At 38.7% G+C, this 22,899-nt stretch overlaps 1 protein-coding gene across 2 annotated transcripts in view; it reads left to right on the top strand.

The window, feature by feature from the left end:
* Positions 1-22,899, top strand: part of LOC134642819 (E3 ubiquitin-protein ligase TRIM9) — a 52,250-nt gene that overhangs the window by 19,025 nt on the left and 10,326 nt on the right. For both annotated transcript variants that reach the window (XM_063494795.1, XM_063494794.1), the window contains exons 2-5: positions 6,866-6,961; positions 11,506-11,628; positions 17,316-17,426; positions 19,661-19,814. In XM_063494795.1, the coding sequence (XP_063350865.1) occupies positions 6,866-6,961; positions 11,506-11,628; positions 17,316-17,426; positions 19,661-19,814 (484 nt within the window). The remainder of the gene's footprint in view (positions 1-6,865; positions 6,962-11,505; positions 11,629-17,315; positions 17,427-19,660; positions 19,815-22,899) is intronic.

Below are 22,899 nucleotides of genomic sequence, written 5' to 3'. Positions count from 1 at the left end.
TTATGATCATGTGGAAGTGAAAACAGAAATTGAGGAGGATATAAAGGCTTATAAATGCAAATGAGAAGAAATAAAACGGGAGGTGGGGAAGTAAAAGGGGAGGTTCAGGCCTTCCTCTCTCTCTGCTCAATGTCCCATGGGTGTCATTTTGGCAAGGTCATCCACATAATCAAGCATTCCCCCGGCTGACAGCCAAATGCATAAGAGCTGCCTATTGTTCTCCTGTGTATTCTCTCAACACTGCAGTCTCTATAGCATTAACAAAATTTAAAAGCATTAAAGAAATATGCACCACAAACATAATGTCTAATTCAATTCTGGGATTTTTATTTTATTTTGCATTGGTAGAGATTCAACCAAAGAATGAGGATAAAAACAATCTACACCAGTCTTGTAAACCAGCTTGTGTTTATCTCTGTATGTATCTTTACAATTAAGCCACTGGGGCAAACTGACCTGACTTAACTTCACCAGAGTTTGGATAAATGAAAAACTCTCAAACTTCTTCTGCATTTATCGGCTGTCTCTGCACGTCTGCTCGTGAAACTTTCACCTGAGGTCTTTGCAGCTGTGACCAAAGTGTAGATGAGTTTCACTTAGAAAAATCGATCTGGTCACATCTGATAGAAGAAATCTTTGCAGACAGAATAAATCATGCAGTTTCACTTAAAGTTTTAACCGTTAATCACCTGTTCAAGTTTGGTCAAAAGTCACTGTATTTTATAATATTGTCTGTCAAGTTTTTATACCCCTGTATCTGTGTGATTTCGAAGACAGAGAATTTGCTTATATTTCCAAATATGTTGGTGAGCCATTCAAAAGAGATTTCTCTTTAAGGCTGAGCTGCACTGAGGGACTGCACCCACGTCCAGTTTGGATCTGTGAGTCATGCAAAGCTACTATACACCAGGTATAGCTGGATACGAGGAGAACAAGCCTGTGATACATGATTTATATAAACATATGTTTGCATGTGAATACTTTGCAAAAGCAAAGTACAAGATTGTCCAGTCACATTTGAGCAGACAGCAAAAGAGGACATGTGCTGAAATGCAGTCTCAGAACTAATGGGTATTGCTTTCAAAATTATACACATATATATCTACATTTGTAAACAAAGCCTGGCAGCTGAAACGGGAAGTCTTGACCCAGATATCTTGTTTACTCAGAAAAACTTGGCTCATGTGTCCCCACATTGGTTGAAGTGGAGCATATCTACACTCACAGATCCAGGGTTGGATTTTTTTCCCTGTAACATTCAAATATTTTTCCAGTTTTCCACACGTTCTGCAGTTACCGGCTGCTTCTTAAGCAGTTCTTCTCCATTTACCATGCCTCTTCTCCTGCATCCTGAGCTGAAACCTCTCTGTAAACCAACACAGCTGCACCCCCATGAATGTCACTGGTTTCTCTGAATGTCACGGGCTGAATGAATGGTCCTGCATTGCCCCTATAATAAGATAATGAGATAATAGCACTTGTCTCTGAGAGCAGAGCTGAGGGGTGCTGACAGCGAGAAAAAGAAAAATGACATTTCCATTTGGAGGACTCATAAAGGATGAAAAAGGTCAAGAGGAGGAGAACAAAAGAAACAAAAGAGAGAAGAAATTGGATTTCTGGATGTAGAGTCCTTCTCTGAAGGTGTGTTGATCCTTGCTGAGATAAAATCTAATCCTCATCTCTTATTTTTCTCTTTTCATTTCCAACATGAGTTTCTATATTTCTTTTTTGTTCCAAATCTCTTCCCTGAGTCACTAAGTCCTTTTCCTGCAGGGCAAACTTGTCACATTCCAACTCTGTTACACACAGTTTTACTGGAGTCTACTGTTGGTTAATGCATCATGACTGTAGCCAAATTTAGACCAGTGCACTGTGATGAGAGAATATTCAGGCTCGGTGGGAAGAGGCGCCTCATAAATATCAGGAAATTGGTTTGTGGGTCTAAGAAAAACACTTGTGTCCAGCTGAATTCCCGATAATTTAATAAAACAATAGCTTAGTTAAGTTTAGCAGTTACAAAATTTCTATGTGATATGTTAAACAATAGAAGAAGAAAATCTGTCATTATAAGAGCAAAGAGCAACAACAGAGAGTTGAGAATATAGACAAACAAAACATAGCAGACAGATTCACTACAATATGTGCTTGTTTACTGTAAAGAAAAAACTACTAAACAAAGTATATATGACACGAAATCTAATGAAGGAATAAAGAAGTAAAGGTAGCTTTACTGTTTCACATATTTCCAATGTCCGCATAACACATCGAATATCTGACTGATGCTTTGAGAGGTCAATATGACTGGAAGAGCTCAGTGTAAATGAGCTTCACTTACAATTTACACCCAGGGTTTGTCTGTCAAGGTCTTTTGATAGAGGCCTCAAGCAAGTACTTCTTTTTTCATGAATGAATGCAACAATATGAATTCATTTCTACAGGAACAGTTTTCCATTATCATCACATGTAAAGGCCTTCTCTCCTAAAATGTCATTTAAACATTATTCATTAGATCTCTCTGACCGTTGACCACCAATGTACAGAAGGGTATTAATTGTGTTCTTTATTTAGATCTGCTGAAATCTGAACATTTTTCCTATTTGAATTTCTTGAGTTTACAGTACATATCTGCATATCGTCTGTGAAGGTTCTCAGTCATCCAGGTCATCGTAGTCTAAGGAGCTTGGAAAGAAAAGCGTCTGGACTTCTTAAAGTTGCTTGAAGACGTTTCACCTCTCATCCGAGAAGCTTCTTCAGTTCTAAGGTCAAATGGCCGAGAGTCCCAGATTTAAACCCAGTGGGAGTATCCCCCCAAAGAGGGACAAAGGACCCCCTGGTGATCCTCTAATCACATGAGCCAAGGTGTGAAAGCGGGTGTGGGACCTAATCAGCCAGGGTTTCGGGTGAGGAGGAAGTGGAAAAGAAAGGCTCTTGGCTCTTTTAAAGGGAGAGTACCCAGCCACTGGTACAGATATGTAGACGACACCTGGGTCAAAATCAAAACACAAGAAGTGGAATCCTTCACTGCGCACATTAACGCCGTGGATAAAAACATCAAGTTCACCAGGGAAGACACAAAGGACAACTGCTTGCCCTTCCTAGACTGCGCTGTGCACATTGAAGAAAACGGCAACCTCAACATTGAAGTTTACCGGAAGCCCACACACACGGACCAGTACCTCCTCTTTGACTCCCATCACCCTCTGGAACACAAACTTGGAGTAATCAGGACCCTACACCACCGGGCAGAACATGTTCCCTCTAAGCCTGAAGGGAAAAAGAAGGAACACACACATGTAAAGGAAGCACTCAAAGCATGCGGTTATCCCAACTGGGCGTTCATGAAGTCAGCAAAGATGCACAGAAAAGAAGATCAGACACCAGCGAGGGAGGATAAGAAAGACAGACGCAACAACGTTGTCATCCCCTATGTAGCTGGTGTATCAGAGAAACTCAGGAGAGTTTTCTCCAAGCACGACATCCCAGTGTACTTCAGACCCAGCAACACACTCAGACAGAAACTGGTTCACCCGAAAGACAAAACTCCAAAACACAGACTTAACAACGTGGTGTATGCTGTACAGTGCAGCGAGGAATGCCCAGACCTCTACATTGGAGAGACCAAACAGCCACTTCACAAGCGCATGGCACAACATAGAAGAGCCACCTCCACGGGACAAGACTCAGCAGTCCATCTGCATCTTATGGATAAAGGTCACTCTTTCGAGGATGCCAATGTTCACATTTTGGACAGAGAGGACAGATGGTTTGAAAGAGGAGTGAAAGAGGCCATCTATGTCCACTGTGAGCGACCATCTTTGAACAGAGGCGGTGGTTTATGACACCAATTGTCTGCCATCTATAATCCAGTTTTGAGATCCCTTCCCAGACGCCTTAACGCCCACTCACATTCTGGGCCATCTGACCTCAGGAATTCACATGATAGGGTGGGGCCAGGTTTAACAATGAGCTCACCCGAAACCCTGGCTGATTAGGTCCCACACCCGCTTTCACACCCTGGCTCATGTGATTAGAGGATCACCAGGGGGTCCTTTGTCCCTCTTTGGGGGGATACTCCCACTGGGTTTAAATCTGGGACTCTCGGCCATTTGACCTTAGAACTGAAGAAGCTTCTCGGATGAGAGGTGAAACGTCTTCAAGCAACTTTAAGAAGTCCAGACGCTTTTCTTTCCAAGCTCCTTAGAATATCTGCATATCACAACTAGTCTGGAATACAGATCCTAGTTGAGTAATCACATTAGAAACCCAAAAGCAGCACAGAAACATCTTGTATCCAGTAACTAAAATGGTCATATGTTTACAGATTATGTATTTCCGAGTCTGTCCTTTGTGCATGCAGTTTTTTCTGATTCATAGTTGGATTTTTTTGTGACAGCACTCTGCAGAGACCGTAGTGGCGATCGAGGGAGAAGGAAGGATGTCAGGGCTGATGATGATGGGTTGATAAAACACTGAATTTTAGAATGCAAAGAGGTTCTTCATTTTATGTTTGAGACAGTTTCAGTTTCAAACATAAAAAACTTTGTTTATAGGCGAGGAAAGAAATAATACGCTGATGCTATGCAGGATGGATTGATGGATGGCTGGGAGGAGGTGTAAATTCTATCTTAAAAACAACCTAGTCAACCTGTTTTGTGTGTGTTATATGTGTAGTTGTATATAATTAAGAGTCTCTGTTTCTATTTGATTCACGCCCCACAGTCTGCTTGTTTTTGATTGATTACTATTGATATATTCAAGTCATTTTAAAGACAAAGGAAAATATTCCTTTTGGTCTGAGCATCCTCAGCGTTTTGGGCAGTTTTAAAAGACAAACCTGTGTTTGCAGCTAGAATAATGATTTCTTTCTTTATTTTAACTTGTGGCAGTTGTCTGTTTCTGTTTCTGTCTCAGTTCTTTGTTGTTTTTCATGCTGCATTTTTGGCCACATCTTTTCTGGAATACTAACAGAGAAATCTGTGCCCGGCCTGGTACCGTTCCTTCTTTGTGTCTTTCTTCCTTACTGACAAAGCAGGGTGGGATACATTCCAGCTCCACATAATTCTATTAACCCACTAATTTTGGGGGTAAGAAAATGAAATGATGAATAAAAAGATATCCACGTGTAGTCAATGAAAGAGCAGAAAGGCTGGGAGATGGACGTGTCAGCAGAATGTTGACCTGATCAGAAGTGCTGAAGTCAAAGTGAATGAAGAACCAGATGGGACGAATAAGAGGAGGGGATGTGCCAGGACAGCACTCATATGGCACATCCGTCATCCCCTTGTTAGCATCTTGGCATGCAAACACACACACACACACATCTACAAACACGCACACACAAGCATTTAGGCCAGACAGCTTGCTGGGCCAGATGGCCTCTTGGTGAGGAGCAACGAGGAGCTTCACAAGAGCATTGGGGTGATTTGTGAACCATAACCTCCACACGTCCCTCCTCCTGACTCCAAGCAGCACGCACACAGCAGAGGGGTGGACGGTGAAAAAGAATTGTATAATTTTACATTACTCATACTCCTACATGATCATTGATTGTGATTTCAAGTGGAACTACTGCATAAATTAACCTAAACATGTTTTTATTGATGTGAGAAAATCTAAGTGTAGGCATCCAACACCGTAGTTTTACACGTGAATAGTCATAGTAAATAAAAACATCCAAAAAGAGAAATCCGCGGTTGGGTTCAAGGAAGGAAGGAAGCCAAAGAGTTTACACAAATCATATAAATTGAAAGCTGCTGGTTCACCGTATAAACTTAACCATAGCACTTAAATAATATAGTAATGATGATAGTAAAGACTTGAAGATTTTTTTGTTGTTGGCTTTTCTGTCATATCTGCAGCTGTACTTGAGCTAATCAATTTATTTAAACACAGGCGAATTTTCAGTTAAGCAGTTTCTTTGTATGTAATCAGCATACATCACGAGTTAGCAAATACAGCTGTTATTTATGACTGAAAGTAACAAAAATGGCAGTCTACCCCCTTCATATTGCCTTCTAGCTCTCTCACACGTGTGTGTGTGTGTGTGTGTGTGTGTGTGTGTGTGTGTGTGTGTGTGCGTGCATGCGTGCGTGTGTGTGTGTGCATGTGTGTGTGTGTCCATTCATGAGACTACCATCCAGAAAAGGAGTAAGCAGGTGGGACACGTGGGTGCAGCCACAGCAGAGAAGATTCATCACAGCTTGGCATGTGTGTGTGTGTGTGTGTGTGTGTGTTTAACAGTGTGTATTTCCTTTGTCCTGCTTTTTCTTAGTTACAAACAACTGATACACACACAAATACTGAACTGGTTCCTGAGTGGTTCCTGGTATATTCCTCAGATTGTATAGATATTTTCTGTTTTTTTATTTTATTATTTTCCTGTTTTTTTCAGCTAATATCCTGATGTGGCAGTTAAACAGCTGGACTGGGTTAAGCAGTCAAAGTATCATTAAATAAAAGATGCACTCTTGGAATCCCAAGAAATGAAATTGAGAGCATTTTATAAGTTTATAAAAATGTGAGAATCATCAGAGAAAATATCTGAAAGTGTATTTTTATTTGTTCCAATTGAGTTTTTATTTTTAAAACCCTAAGCTAGCCTTAAGCTAAATAATCATATACATATACTGTCAGCATAGTTACTGTGCAAAAAAATTAGGCAAGGAGCTAAAACGGGACCTGAGAGATGAATCTGAGTGTTCAGTTGATCCATCGACTGATAGATGAATCTGAATTTGAAATGTTTGGTTAAAATCGTAAGGAGAGAGGTACAGCAATGAATGTCTATATCCATCAGTTAAAAAGTCACATTTCTTTTGAGGCATCTTAATCGTTCTATATCTTCCTTCTCTGTTTGTCTCTGCAGTGTCAGCTTTCCCAGGCGCTGAACGGTGTCTCTGACAAAGCTAAAGATGCCAAGGAGTTCCTGGTTCAACTCAAAAACATGCTTCAGCAGATACAGGTAACAACACACCTTTACATTTAATTTAACATAAAATATGGTGTTAGTAATCCAGTCTGTAAATTTAGGTACAAGTATAGATCAAAGGTTTGTCACGATGGCTTAATAGCATGATAGTCACATCAGTGATGGGCAGTTTTCTTCACAAAAAGACACAAAAACCTACCAGCTTCCTTCTACTATCAGCTTCCTAGTACAACGCTGAATGTTTTTTTCATTCAGTAACTGACCATAAGTACTCACTCAACTGATTGCCCAGAGGTTGAGAGAAGAAAATAGCCAGACTTCTTCGAGCTTTGAACAGTAACTCAAATTACTTGTTACAACCAAACTATGCAAAAAGGGATCTCTGAATGCACAACATATGAATCTATACTACCCTGTATCAATGGTTCGTGTTGCTGCTGGTGATCTAATGGTGTGGGAAATATTTTTGCAGCATACTTTGGACCCCTAATTACCCCTTTAAACACCATAGCTTACCCTGAATATTGTTATTGAGCATGTAAGTACCCTTCTGATGGCTGCTTCCAGCAGAATAACGTGGCATGTCACAAAGCTCACATCATCTCAACCCGTCTTTTTGATAAACTGATGCACACCGACCGATCGGTTGCCATGCATTAACAATCCATCTACATTTGTCAGTTATTGCAAATCTTTACCAATTGATCCGAGAATGATTGCAGTCAGTTTGAGTTGAACTGAAATTGACTCCAACTAGTGCAAATGCTTTGTAATCAAATGTTTCCACACTCAACCTCTGGGCAACCAGATGACCAAGTGATTACCCAGAGGATGAGAGAAAGCAATGGCCACTGCAACTACTTGCACTGATTTGTGAATGTGAGAAGAATCAATGCAATCACTGGGAAACCACCGATTTTTCTTAGTTGCAAAGAGTTTGCCAGCTTTCTTTTACTCTAGTATGACTGGGCCATAACATTAGCAACTGTATCCCACAGTGCAATGCAACAGCAAAACAAAAAGGAGGGATCTGTTCACATCTAAATATCAGTGGTAAGCAACTTTTTATTTTGGGGGGTTACAAAAACAGGACCATTTGAGAAATAGGAATAAATCAATGTTTTGTTTTGTTTTTTCAAGTTTTGTATGGAAGTAAGAACCAAAAAATCTCAGAACTCAACTGTCAGCTATTACCCTTCCTCTGAGGAATGAAACTGTTTCCAGCAGAAAAATAAGATATTCTATTTCTCCAAGAACGTTATGTGTGGCTGGTGATGTTTTGTGGCCAATGAATGACTGATCTGTGTCATGAGCAAATGCATAAATAGGGTAAAGTAGTGCTGCAACAGCTGCATGTGTGTGATTAGGCATACAAAATGTCTGACTTTGGCACTGGAAACATCTGGGTATTAGCTCATTTTGTTGTGTTTGCATAAAATGAATCTCTGAGAGATTTAACGACTCCATAAAGATAGCCTGGATGAATTTAAGAATAGAATAGTGTTTGTTAGTGCAGAATTCAGGGATTTCATCATAAGTGGCAAATAATGTCATTAAAAACCAAAGGAAAAAAAAAACTCAGGATAATAAATCTCTGCAAGCAAACTGAACAAAGACTTTGACTAGGAATGGGAGACACAAAATGGGACCTTAAGGAAGTAGGAATTATTTACTAGTAAGTTAGTAAGACTTATCTTTATTAGCAAGTCAGCACTACAGAGTATGTTGGATGGGTGGATGTCTGTGGAGAGCAAAAGAAACCGAAATGCATGCTAGTGCAGTTTCATGCAGAGGGTATCCTCCCCTGAGAGTGTCAGAGAGTGGCTGTCAGGAATGAAGGAGCTTTTGTAGCTGAGCGCAGCAGGTTCGGGTACATCTCGTGCAGCTCATCGCCCTCTGATCAGGACTCGCGTGACAAAGCACAGCAGAACTGTGAACCAGAGATCTCTGGATGACGAAGGGGTCGTCACAGCAAATGACTAGATTAAAAAGCATGTGCTGGACTTGTTAAGCCACCATTAATGATGAAACAGACACTCACTGACCACTTTGTTAGACATACCTGATGAACTGCTCATTAATGCAAATATATAGCCAGTTAATCACATGACAGGAACTCATCTTAAACTGATGAGGTTGAAACTGAGCATCAGAATGAGGAAGACAGGGGATGTAAGTGACTCTGAAGTGGCTTCAGGGTGCTTGTGCTTACGTAATGATGTAGAGGATATTTTCATGGATACTTCGAGCCCCTTAGTGCCTTAGTTTAAAGCTACCTTCTAAATGCACCTCATTTTGGATTATTTTTATATCGCTTATGTAGCAGTTTCTGAGTGCAGTGATAGATTATATATTTAGTTATACAGAAAATTTACTGAAACCTGCTGTTTCTAGAGGCAAACATGTTCAAACTGCCCATTAAAGAGCTATTTCAGGGCTTCCATGCTTTGTTTAGATGTTTCTCCATAAGCATGATGAGACAGCAGTCTGGCTGTATCAGACTGCACCACAACTGATATCCATGTCTTATCATTTCTGCACGTGTAGATATTGTTTGCAAAATTTACTCTACATTACCACTGTTGTTTTAAGACTGCATTGATCGTGCTTTGGGGAACTCCCTGGTAATGTTCAGTAAGCTCACAGAGCAACATTTGGACTCGACACTCAGCAGCAAAGAAGCAAATCCATAGAATCAATAAACTAAAAACAAAACATACCATCCAAATGTGTGCATTTGTGTGAGCATTCCCTCTAGACAGCATTACCATGCAGCTGATCTCTCCAGCAGCATCTACCAGTCATGCACACAAAGCACACACATGTTTTTACACACTGTCTGCACTGATATATCCTACAGCACCACGAGTGGGCATTAAGAATCTTATTACAAAACGAAGAGGATTTAGCTTTAAAAAAGCAGTCTTATCTTTACTCTGCTCTGTCTGAGACAAGGAAAAAAGAGCTAGATGGGTAAAGAGAAAGTAGAATGTAGGATTGAGGAGAAATATCTCCAGTGCTCCTCAGGCGTTAAACAGTGACTGAGCAGAGGAACCTTGACTGGAAATCACTACTGAACCCTTATCTCATTATCAAGTGGGCTTTGTAGGGAGATAAAACTCCCCTCTGGATCATTGCCTCTTTTACAACCTGTTTTTATATCTACTGGAAGGAAAAGCTAAATGACACAGTTTTGCTTTGTTCTTGGAGGGACTGTTAAAGAAACTCTAAGCATCTTAATTATCAACATCTTAAATGCTACAAAACATCTCAAATTATATGCTGACAAGTTTCCAGTCTGTTGGAAATGAATGGCCAAAAGCAACAAGAACAACACTCAACATATCCAAGTTTAATATTTTGAAATTCATTTATCTGTATTGTGTTATTGTGAGTTTCTCCTTTGGGCTTTTTTTTTTTTTTTTTCGGTTTTAATTTAAGAGTTTTTTTCTCTGGTGTCTTCATTTTTGACTTCCTGTTTTTCTGACTGCCTTGACTGTTTTTGCACGTGTCTTCATCCTGTCCCTGTTTTTAAATAGTCTCAGTCTTATCTTTGTCACGTTGTAATGTTTCTTATCCTCTGTGTGCTGCAAGTTTCCCTCCTTTGTGTTTAACCTCTGGCGTCTCATGTTTACCTAATTTGATTTCTTTGGAGTTATAGCTGAGTAATTATGAATTTGGGTCCAAAATTACAGTTGTACACATGTTTGATTTTCCAATTAGCAATGTTTGAGTGATGTTGACGTGCAACTGTTTTAACTGTTACACAAATAGGGATTTGCATAATAAGTTCAAAACAGCCACCAGCCTATGTGTGCTGTATTTATAATGCTTTTGATTTAGTCCCTGCTGTATTTGCAGATTTTGTCGTGCTTGCCCTGCCTTCTGTGTTCTTCTGATATGAAGATAAACTAACGCTAACCTAACACAACCATCATGCACTGAGTGTTTCCTCTCCACTCCCACCCTTTTGCAATTTGATCATCCGAAGAACGTTTTTGAATTTCAAGCGTAATGCAATGAAGCCTTTTGAGCTGCAGATGTCTGCTTATACTCTATCATTGCGTTCTGTTTGCTGGCCCAAAGACAAAGCTGCTAACTGTCAGGGAATATTAGTAAATCGAAACACAAAACCACAATTATAAGTGACAGGACGGCGTTTTCATGTGTTGCATCTTGAGGGAAAAATGGTGGCGAGTATGGTTGTACAAATGGATGGTAAATATGATGAAAGGTTTGCTTTTGTGTGCAGTGTATTGAAATAATTAACGCTGTATTTATTCGTGGTTTTGCAGCTGAAGCAAAAATAGAACAAAATGTGGTGGGCTAAATGAATCGGTAACAAACAGTGTGCTGCTAATTGAAGAAAAACAAGCCAAGTGATCTATTTTCGTCTCAGTGCTTTGCTTTTGTGATCCAAACCCATAACGATGCTGACTTTAGAACACTTTAATGTAGATTTATTTTGGCAGGGAAGCCAAACATGGTGGTTTCATGAGTTAATATTACTTGTTCGCTTTCTTGAATCAATTCATAACGACTGTGCTGCTTCTGTTGCTTTCGTCTTTCTTCTTCAGGAGAACGGTGTGGAGTTTGAAGCTTGCCTCGTGGCTCAGTGTGACTCTCTGATCGAGGCGCTGACCAGACAGAAAGCCAAACTGCTCACGAAAGTTACCAAGGAGAAGGAGTACAAACTAAAGGTAAGCTTGGTTGATGATCGCTGTTCCTCCCACCTGTCAGTAAAGTCGACTCCTGATATAAATCAGCAGATTTAACCCTAACCCCTAACCCTAACCCCTAACCCTAAAACAGCTGGTGTGGGGAGAATATGAGAAATCATAATCTAATCTAAAAAGACTCCAAATTTTTATTAAACATGTTCAAAAAAGGCACAATATGTATGCTAAAAACAGGGTTTTAATCATTAAAATCTAGATGTCTGCTTGTCTAATAATTTCTCTTTGTGCTTTATCAGTTTTCTTCAAGCAAATCTGCAACAGTGAATCACACTGCACCTCTCGTTTCCTCTTCCAGTCCTTTATGTCCATATCTAGATATCACCAGCCCCACCATTATGAGTAGATTAGCTGATGTGAACCCGCCACTGTTGATCTAACTTTAGCTTAAAATCACATGCTCACAAAGATCCTCATCAATAGCGAGATGTTGATTAGAAAAGTATGTTTTCAGGAATTTAAGTACCAGAAAGAAATTGCTGTCTCAGCTCGCTACCAGAATAAATTCTCTCTAGCAGCTTAGTCTTTTTTTTTCATGATTTGCCTCTGTAAATCCACCCTGAGTTTATGTATCACATGGATGCCTGCCCAGCCTCAACGTGCCCGCCGACCGACTGACCGTCTGGCTGGCTGCTGGTTGGGGAGGGGTGAGGAAGAGGAGGAGAAGGAGGAGTGGAGGGTATTTGGATGGAAGCCCCAAGGACAGCTGTTGTAATTATCTGGAGGCTGGGGATCGAGATTTAGCCAGAGGGCAAAGAGCCGCAGGCTGCAAGGAAGCTGGAATAAGAGAAGAATAGCTGGTTGTAGACTGCTGATAAAGCAATGTTAAAATCTTAACTACAATAAATACTGATTAACTGATACAGCAGTTTAACTAGAGGCTCCTCTTCGTGGTGAGAAGAGTACTGACTTTACAGTTGGATAGATAAGCATCTGCGGCACTGCCTCTCCTTAAAATTATATTAATTAACTGATTTAAAACAAAACATACTTTTAGGGAAATTTACGCCAAAATAATTATGTTTTTTACTAACAGAGTGAAAAATATATCTTTAATGTCTCTGTAAAGTTCCACAGTGTTCCATTTAATGTTTTTCCACCAAAATATTGAATCGTGAAGCTTGATACTCGCTACAGCATTATACTGGTTTTATGGCTGTGCTTAGGCACTCAAAGCCAGAATATAACATAATTACAAAAGACCGATGCAGCCATTATGGTGCCTTGATTCATTATTGCTTTTACATTTTGGCTGTTTGGAGCCAGATCTGGTCATAGTTGGATGTGAGGTTGGAGTACTAAGTTAATAATTCAGAATCAGCTAATGTAATGCAAGTATTGCACAGACACAGATACTTTCTGATACATGCTAAGTACTTTCAACCTGACCAAAGTACTTTTTGGATGGCCTGTGAGTATGACTGGTACTCATACAACCTCACAGAAAGCCACATTCAGTTTGAGACTGCATGTGTATATATATTGCAGCTTCGTATCAGTCTCACAGCTTCCACCCACATGCCCAAAAAGTAGCAGCTCACATTTCACAACACCATAGTGTGAACTCGGAGTCATTTAGGTATTAAGGCATGTCAAATATTAAAGTGTCATTTTGCACGTTATTTGCAGGTTTTCACATTACACCCACTTCTCAGATACAAGCAGTGCATACATACATACATCCACTGTTGCGTTGAACACAGACTGTGTTTTTATTTATTTGTCAGCAGGAAAATATAGAATATTATACTATGTATAATTGCAGTTTAAGTACCAGCACAAGCAATAGGCTGTTGAAATTCTTCTCTGAACTCACAATTTGGCCTCTTGTTCTTCCTTATCCAAAAGCACTTACTGCCTTTATTTATTTTTTGCTGATGTTACTATGACTATAAAAAAATGTACAATTAGAATGTCAAAATTTATATTTTGGAAATATTTGTGTTTCCAGATCTTGGGATATTACATGTTGTAGACATAACATTTTCTCTTCCTACTTTTCTTATTTTCATTTCTAAATAGATTGTGTTGTGACGAAAACATGAGGGCCGAAATCTCGAAGCTGTGGATTAGTTTAGTTGCAAAATTGAGTTGAATGCAAGGAAAAGGGTGATAGTGAAAGATTGAGAATAAACATGTGAGTTGAGTGTAGAGTTGAGAGGATCACACAAATCTCATTGTGATTATTGTGTAAGAGGGGTTTAGAAGGCAGAGAATAAAAACTTGACCAGGAAACAAACAAACCCCACAAAATACTCAAACAATAACTAAGCTTTTTTTTGTTGTTTTTTACAGGATAAAGAGGCCTGTTTGATTTTCCATCATCAAATAAAAACCTGTAAAGAAATATAGACTAGATGTTCTCACACTCAAATACTCGAGGGCTATAATGTTATAATTCTGACAAAGACGGTTCAATAGTCTACATAAACACTGTAGTTTTAGCCATCAAACTAAAGTATGGGTTAAAGCTGATGGATTAAAGTTTACTTCTTTGACTTGTGCACATGTACTTGGCGTCACATGTCATCCGATCTCAGTTGTTACAGTCAGAAGCCTTTAAAAAAAATCAAACCTGCCATTTTTGTGCTGCTGATTAATATCTTCAAGTCTGACCATTATTGTAAGAGGCTAAGTACTGTCTTTGTTTGCTGCTAAATGAGAAGGTACCTTAAGAATTTAATGTTAAATAACACATTTAATCAAAATTAAAAGCAAGATTCTATTAAAAAGCTTCAACACAAGTAGAAACGAAAAAGCCCAATAGCAAGCATGATGAGCATTTCAAGAAGGTTTTATGAGTATTTTAGTGCTTTTTTATGCTCTACATTATGAGTTTCAATTTATACTTGACATTTAGTCTAAAGTGTACTGAAAATAGATGTCAATAAAAATATTTTTGCTCTAACCTGAAGTGAAATGTGATTCAGTGTCTGCTGAAGAGGCTGTGAGATGTACCTCCAATGAGGTGCATTCAATTACCGTGTTTCAATATCTGAACCCTTAAATTCATTTCAGATTCATGAGGAACATACGGGAAAAGCCCATCAGCCGGGGCTGCAGGAGCATGTGGGAGGGAGCTGATGGCAAGTCTCAGCGGGATAGAAAGCAATTGAAATAAATCTGAGATTTACTCAAGCGTCACGCCTCATACTTCATGTTGTTTGCACAGAAGATAAAAGCGACGGTTCGGCAACGTGATTTGAAAAACAAATTTTCTTTTGGGATATAATTTGAGTATGTGCATATTTTAAATTGCACCTTTAGTAGACTTGTACAGTATGCGTGCAAATAAGAGAAAAACAAAGAAAAAGGGGAGTGACATGACATCAAATACAAATACATGGATATTTCATGTGAGATAAGAAAACTTACTAAACGGATAAAATGCAAGAAAATATTTAGAAATTTCCTAAATTGTCAGGTCTTCATATTTCAACTTAGACAACAGATGACAGGTGAATAATTAACTGATCTCATAAACCATCAAATAAAAGAAGACTAATTACCACAACTGCACCTAATTAACTCTCTGATCCATTTAGACGGCCATTGGTTAACGCTAGAATTAATTATTTTGGATGCAGACAAGCTTCAAGATATTTTCTGTCTAATCTCTTGCTTAAACTTTAAAATCTGACGTGTGTGTGTGTTGCACGTGGAGTATAATGATATCAGTAGTACTATGAGCTGAGGATTAAAGATTGCTCGTGAGTTAAAAGTGGTGCAGCTTGATTGCAAGAAAACAAAAGGTTAATAAAGCGATGACAGGTTGCAGACTTTCAATTAGCCCCAAAACGGCTGACTGTGACACACGTCCAAATCTCATTTCCCCAGGCTCGGGGTTCAGCCAGCAGACGGCATGTGTCTGGTGTCTGTGTGAAAGAGAGAGACTAAATGAAAAACAGAAAAGTGCGTTTGTCTGGTTGCGGCTGATAATGTTTCTGTGAAATTTATGAGAGATCAACAGATCGATTCCAGTTGTGGCATTATGGTGTCACGCTGTCAGACAGTCTTTAATTAATCCCTGACTGTTTTGCATGCCAGCCACTAACTCGTCTTTTGTGTCAGCCAGTTCCAACTGCCCATGTTCTGCTCCCTAATTACACTCCCAGTGCACATATAACAACCTGCTGCCTAGCTCAAAAATCAGTGTGATCCTGAGCTGGCAGTTCTGAACTTTTTTTAGTGTGGTGCCACTTTTCTTCATTCATTACCTCCCATTCTTACTGACCTGTATTATTACTGAACTAATCTTAAGCGTCAATGTCGTTAACCGCTGAGAAAAGGTTGACCAGCATGAAAAAGTGGACTCCATGGACACCATTTACAGCTTTTGATTGTATCACAGATGTTGTTGTTTAAGTCAACCTCTTCGTATTACTGAGCATTTGAGAGAATTTCACAAGTTCACTCTGAAATTAGCAATAATTTTGCTGAACACAACGTAGTTGTAATTCAGTAAAAGGACTAGATGTTACAATCCCCGATAATGCATGGCTTTAAATGGAGAAAATCTTGAGGGATGACTGTTATGAGGAAAGGCAGCCCAGAAACTTTACCAGCGCCATACATCATTATGCCTCAACTTTCGGTCTTTGTCCCAAGCTAATCTGCCATTTTTTTTCCTTGGTTAGGTTTAGGGATTAGAGATCTGATCTGGATTATCATATTAAAATTTGGGACACATCATCAGTAGTGGACCTTGGATTCATCAGGTCTTTCGGCCAGTATCACTAGACACCCTCATCCAAGGAGGCCCTGCCAGGGTTGATCAGGCCCCGAGTGTGTCACTGGTTTACGTTAAATTATTTCTCTTCTTCTTTCTTCTGTTTAGTTTTCTACAGTTTATTTTCTTCTATCTATTCACTGCAACTGAGAAATAATACTTACCTCTTTAGCATTTATGGAGCCTCACTTTTTCAAAGGGATAGAAAAGGTGATAGAGAGAAGTAAGACAAAAGGGACAAAATAGGCGATAGGAGAAAGTTGTGTCTCCATGTATATCTCCCCTGAGTAAGGCTAGTCCTACAACCAACCAAGATGCACTTGAGTGTGGCTGGGACACATATAATGCTAAAGTTGTTAAAGTGAACCCAACAATCGACATGAAGGAATGGACAGACTGCCAGGGGGCCTAAATAACTTGGTACACTTGAGAAAAGCAGGGAAAAACAAAACAAAATTCCAAATAAGGTAACAAGAAAAAACAAACTGACATTAAACAAAATGAGGCACAAATTGAGACAGTCTTGTAGAAACCCCTCATCTTTTAACAAGAAAAAGGGTAATGCGGCACAAGTGAACTCAATCAGGCAATAAGGTTGGAAAGAGAACAAAGGTAGGAAGTTAAAAACAAAACAGAAAGATGAGGAAATAACTTTTTAAAGCAAGAGGATATAACTGAAAGAGAATAAACTCTGCCTGCATGAGTTTATTCTCTTTGATGGAAGACACTAACAGGGGGCAAAGGAAGGCTCAGGGAAAAGGTGATACATCAGAGTCTTTCAGAGTCTATCACTTGTACAAAATGATTGAAACTGCTACAATGAAACATAGTGAAAATATTTCAGATGCTCATCTCAGAATAATTGCTTTTAACAACAGTAAACAATAACAACAATAACATGCATCTGATCTGTTTTGTTCAGGTGGTACGTGACCAGATCACACACTGCACTATGAAGCTACGGCAGACCACCGGCATGATGGAGTACTGTCTAGAAGTCCTCAAAGAGAATGATCCAAGTGGTTTCCTCCAGGTATTTTACACACCTCATGTTTGTGCGTGTGAGACGAGTATGAAGATGAGTATGAAGATGAGTATGAAGATGAGCCTTTCACCTATTTGCTTTGTAACTGGGGATGTTACAAAGACAAAAAGAACACAAAAAAACAACAATTTCAGTTCATCATTATCTAAAAACTATTAAACATCTAAAACAACCAAACATCAGCACAAAAACAGCATGTGGCAGAGTACATTCCTTCTTATGCTGAGGCCAGGGGAATTATGTTACTTAAATAAGTAAAGCACAAGACAAAAACAGTATGAGGTCTTACTCAAGATTAAAAATCAACCCAAATCAAATCTCTTTCTGAGATATTTGGAACCAAAAAATGTAAATGAAGGTAGGAAGGAAGCGTGACACACAGATCCTCTGAGCACATTAGGAGAAATCAGCTTCACAGGGAGCCTCTGATGTTTGTGAAATCGGCACAGCCAAAAAAAAACAAAAAAACATGGTGTAGCAGAGGAAGGAGTCAACACGGAGAACAGCAACAACAACAACCCCAAATGCCTGCCTGCACTTCAGCACTGCAGTCACAGCAACATGCATCTTATTTTTATACATCTACAGCTGATCTATTTTGAATCAACTTTACATGCCTAGTAATCAATAGATTGACATGCTCAGTAGCTAATAAATAATTATTGATCTTTGTATGTATAGATGGAATGGAGAAAGCTCAAACGTGACCTCCTCAGAAGAAATAAATGTTGATTTAAAGGTTTCCTGCAGAAAGCTAAATCATGAAGACTTTTCTAGACCATCAGATGTTTTTTTTCATCTTTAAATCTGTCTCGAGTCCCAGCTCATGCAGAGGCTGGGCTTTATATCAAAGTTCACACAGCTCTCTCAGGAAACAAAAAAGGCTTTATACAACTTTATTTGCATATCTTTAGTAGTATATATCAAAACGCTATATCTGGATGTGTGAAATCATGGGGAGGTCCTTTTTGAAATTTGAAATAGAAAAAGTATTCAGTATTTGTGTCACTACTGGAAATACTTCCTTTCCTTACGTGTTAGGTGGTATGCCTGGATAGAGCACGCACGTGATAGAGGAAGGGCACATGACACCCACTTACTCAACAATGACCTGCTCTCACAGACTCAATTGGATATCTTTCAATTCGATCTAACAGACTTCACCATATCCACGCAGCAAGTCATCAAAGGTTTAGGGATGCAGTGCATGTGCAGAAATATTTTTAGTGTATCAGCAAACATCTACGGGGGCATATTACAGCCACAGAGGGCAAGAAAAAATAAAAAAAAGAAACCAACACAACAGCAAAAAAAGGTTTAAAGTTTAAAGTCATAAAAACAGAGAAAACAGTGATGAGAAAAAAGTCGGGTTTTATTTTTTGTGTAAAGGAACATTTCAAGGTTAAGTTGTAAAGAAAGTCATTATTTGAGGTTCTGGGATCAATAACTTATAAAACACATTATTAGACGCCAACGACAGATCTATCCGATAAGGTCGATAAAGCAGACCAGAAGCCACAAGCTCATTTTCAATAAAACCTGTCATCCTCTAACCTTGACTAAAAACACATTTAATAATGTTTGATTACATTTCTCGAGTCTTACAAATTATTGATTTTAAATAACAAAAACAAAACAACAAAAAACAAACAAAAGTACGATGACAATAAAGGGCTATTCTATTCTATTCTATTCTTCATTTTTTTCCAACTTAAACTTGAAAAATAAAACAATACAGTTACATGAATTATTTCTATATCTTTGTTCTTGTAAATTTCAGCTGTTTGATCAAAATTCACAATTTTAAATCTTGATTTATTTTTTTTTTTACCTTGAGTGGCCTTCATATGCAATCATAAATGTGCCTTTATGGTATTGAATAAAAACACACATGATTTCCAGATATTCCAGAAAACAAGCTTCCTTTTTCTTTACCCATTCTGAAGCACAAGTAATGGAAACAATCATGTCATGTATTCACTAGAGGTTGTTTTTTTTTTTTGTCTTATCCACAGATCAGGGGTCTAATTCATATCTTTAAATATCTGAACTGCACTAATGTGTTCTAATATTTTCAAGTGTATTTAAAAGTATATAAATATTGAATGAATGTGCTCTCATTTCCAGTGCTTTCTTCATTCTTTACTTCTTACAAGTAAACCATTGCTGAATCTATACTGTGTCTGCAAACTTCAACTTGCCCACTGTATGTGTTTGCGTAGATCTCAGATGCTCTGATCAAGCGAGTGACGTCGTCTCAAGACCAGTGGGTTAAAGGGGCCCTGGAGCCAAAGGTTGGCCCTGACTTTGACCTCACTCTCAATACCGACTCACTGCTACAGACCATCCTACAGCTGGACTTCTGCCAGGGCAAAGGTGAGCACACGTTTGGGCTTTAAAACCAACTGTACTACTACAACTTAGTCAAATTAAAAAATCTCTTTAGCTGTATATTTAAAAGGAGTACTCCACTTTATAAGGCATGAGTCTCACACGAGAGAAAACTTGAAAAGAATGGTAAAGCTAGTTTAACTAAGATGTACGGACAAGCTCAGAAACCACTCGATTTTACATTTCCCATTCACGCACAACATAACAGTAGCAAGTCTAAAATGCTGGGAATTTCTCAGTTACTCTGCTGGGAACAACATATTGATCGATTTATTAACTTTGAATTGAGAATAATTTGTTATTCTGGATTTACCTCTGTAAACCTTTGGCCTTTTATACTAACTTGATGCATCTCAGAGTCCTTGCTTCAAGCAATTCACTCCTCACTGGAGCTGATGATTGGTTGCTTGTGGACATACCAGCCTCTGGTTGCCTAGGTAATCATCTAATGTATTTACCACCAGATAATATGACATCAGCAGTATCCTGCAGTATCACTGATAGTCTCTTCACTTGCACACCTGTCTCTGGCCACCACATTGCTTCAAATCATCAAGCAGCCTCAATTCTCCTCCCATTGAGATCATATTCCTCACAAAAGTCTTACTATATGAATCGTATTGAACAAAACTGTTCCTACACAATGAGGAAAACTGAGGAACAGTTCAGGGTTGTGGCTGAATTTGGAGGCTGACCACAGATTTTGACTGGGTCACCAGAATTCTCATTTTCTTGAGCTTCACATACCTACTGAAGTCCTGGAGTAAAGCTCATTTGTAAGCTTGCCAATGATTTACTTAAAAAGTCTCTATGATTATAGATATATATAAATAAATAAATATAAATAATTTGGCATGCACAAATATACACAAACAAGATTCATCTAAAGTCAACAAAATAACATTTAGCTGCCATTGCTCTTTTCTTTTAAGATTTCTTTAAGTCATACTACAGTGTGCACATCTAATTAGCTATTCATTGGCTGTTGCTACCCAGCAGCCAGTTGGCACGCATGAGTAAACAGCGTGTTTTGTATTCATTCCGCTGCAGTCTCCGAGATTACCCAGATGTATAGTTAATGTATATTAAATATGTAATCACCAATATGCATATTTTATTTGCATACGGCTGCACTGAGGCGGTGAAGATGGGATGTCTTCCCTGTGCAGAAGCAGATTCAACCTAGTTACTTTGCTAGAAAAGCAAATAATGCTGACCGGTCTTTGTTATCAGCTATTAAGAGTACAAAATCCATTAAAACATAAGCAAAATACTCATTTTCATAATGAGGAAATTAGATTCAGTGAAGCTCTGTGTGTAATAAATTTTATATTCGGTATCATAACTGTGATTATGCACTCTTGTAATGTTATGGTTCATCTTCCAATGAGTTGCAGCAACGTTTTTTGTCCCCAACACAGTCAACTTCCTCGAAAATAAGGACACTAGCTCTTACAGACACGACAAAAACTTAGTGAATTAAATTTAAAAATGTGTCCCGGGTCTTCAGGTCATGGCTTGAGTTGAGTTCTACTTCAAATAGATTTTCTCCAATTTGAGCTCCACTCAAACTTGTTAGAAAGCCAGAAAGCTTTGATCGGCTCTCTTTTCTTCTCCAAGACTGGAGTATGGTTCCCCTCTCTCTCACCCATTATCTGGTACGGACCCTAACGACGGACAATTTCATTTTAAGCATTTGAATTTTAATCTTTGACATACAGACCACCAACAAAAGGTATGTTTGTACTCAAATATTACGTTTGTTTAAACCCATATACTGTAAATAAAAGATGCACATAGCCATCATAACATCCTCCACAGGCATAAAGATTCATTAGTTATTCCTCCTCTGCATCTTTTTTATCTTTCATTTTCTTTTCTTGTCTTCACCTCAACTTTTCTTAAAACGAGATGCTAATAGTTGCATGAGAGGGTTGAGTTGAGTAGTTTAGGTTAACAGTAGGTGGCTTGATTAGAAACACAGAACTGTAATTCACTGTCTATTAATTGTATAGGATACTAGTTTGTGGCTAAACAAGCTCAAAGCAAAATGCAATTACTGGAAAAACAGAACAGCTGATTCCTTGTACCAAATGATATTAAACACTCTACAAGGCCTGTCACTTAAAGCAGTCACATCTTTAATTATGCACTGCTTTAAAGCTACGTCCACGCATAGCTTTGGAGCAAAGTGATTCGTTCCTCACTCATCTCTTTGAAGCTGACAGCTGATTGCTCGCGGACATTCCTGGCTCTGGTTGCCTAGGTAACCTTCTAATGTATTTTGCAGTAGTTTCTGTGTGATAACCAGGAAACAGGGCTAAGAACTACAAAACTGCCTTTTTAGATTTTTGTAATTACATATTAACAAACTATTAAAGCGAACTTCATAGGCTTTAAATTGTGACAAATATTACTTTGAAATGTAGTAGAAACATTACCAAACATTTCCTTATAATATGCCACAATATTAAACATAAAATTTGCATTGATACCTTCAAACAATGCTGAATACTGGAAACATATTGTAGGATTATACTGTTATTCTTTTATAATAATCTAGCAACAGCTGCTCAGCTGCACTGGAAAGAATATAACTTTGCACCTATGGTAAAAATACGCAGCATAAAAAAACGTAGAACAAGCATATGGCGTTATTTTTTGTGCCATTTATTTTGAGTGAAGAAAAGCTAAATTTGAGTGAACAAAATTCATTGCTGCGTGCAAAAAATGTATTTCAGTGTTTGCTATTATCCATACACACACACAATAGCAGCCCCTCTCGCTCAGTTTTTGCATTTGCGCTTGCTCGCAATGTGTTGCTTGCGCTCTCAGCATTTCTGCCTGTGCGCGTTCAACTCTTTCTGTACACCGTTATATTTGTGCCACAAAACCAGCCAATCACAGACTTGGATGCAAAAAAATCTGATTGGTTGTTTTGGTCTCCAACCAGCTCGAAATGACGAAATGCAATATCCCAGAATCCATTTCGTCCAAAACTCAAACGAGGCAGTAGCGGAGGAACACAGAGTGGCGGAGTTTGAAATATTACTCTTCTGGGTCACAAAAT

This window comes from Pelmatolapia mariae, linkage group LG15 (genome assembly GCF_036321145.2).
Source record: "Pelmatolapia mariae isolate MD_Pm_ZW linkage group LG15, Pm_UMD_F_2, whole genome shotgun sequence".
NCBI classification, from domain to species: domain Eukaryota; kingdom Metazoa; phylum Chordata; class Actinopteri; order Cichliformes; family Cichlidae; genus Pelmatolapia; species Pelmatolapia mariae.
The sequence above is the reverse complement of the archived record's forward strand: the minus strand, read 5'-3'. Positions and strand labels throughout refer to the sequence as shown.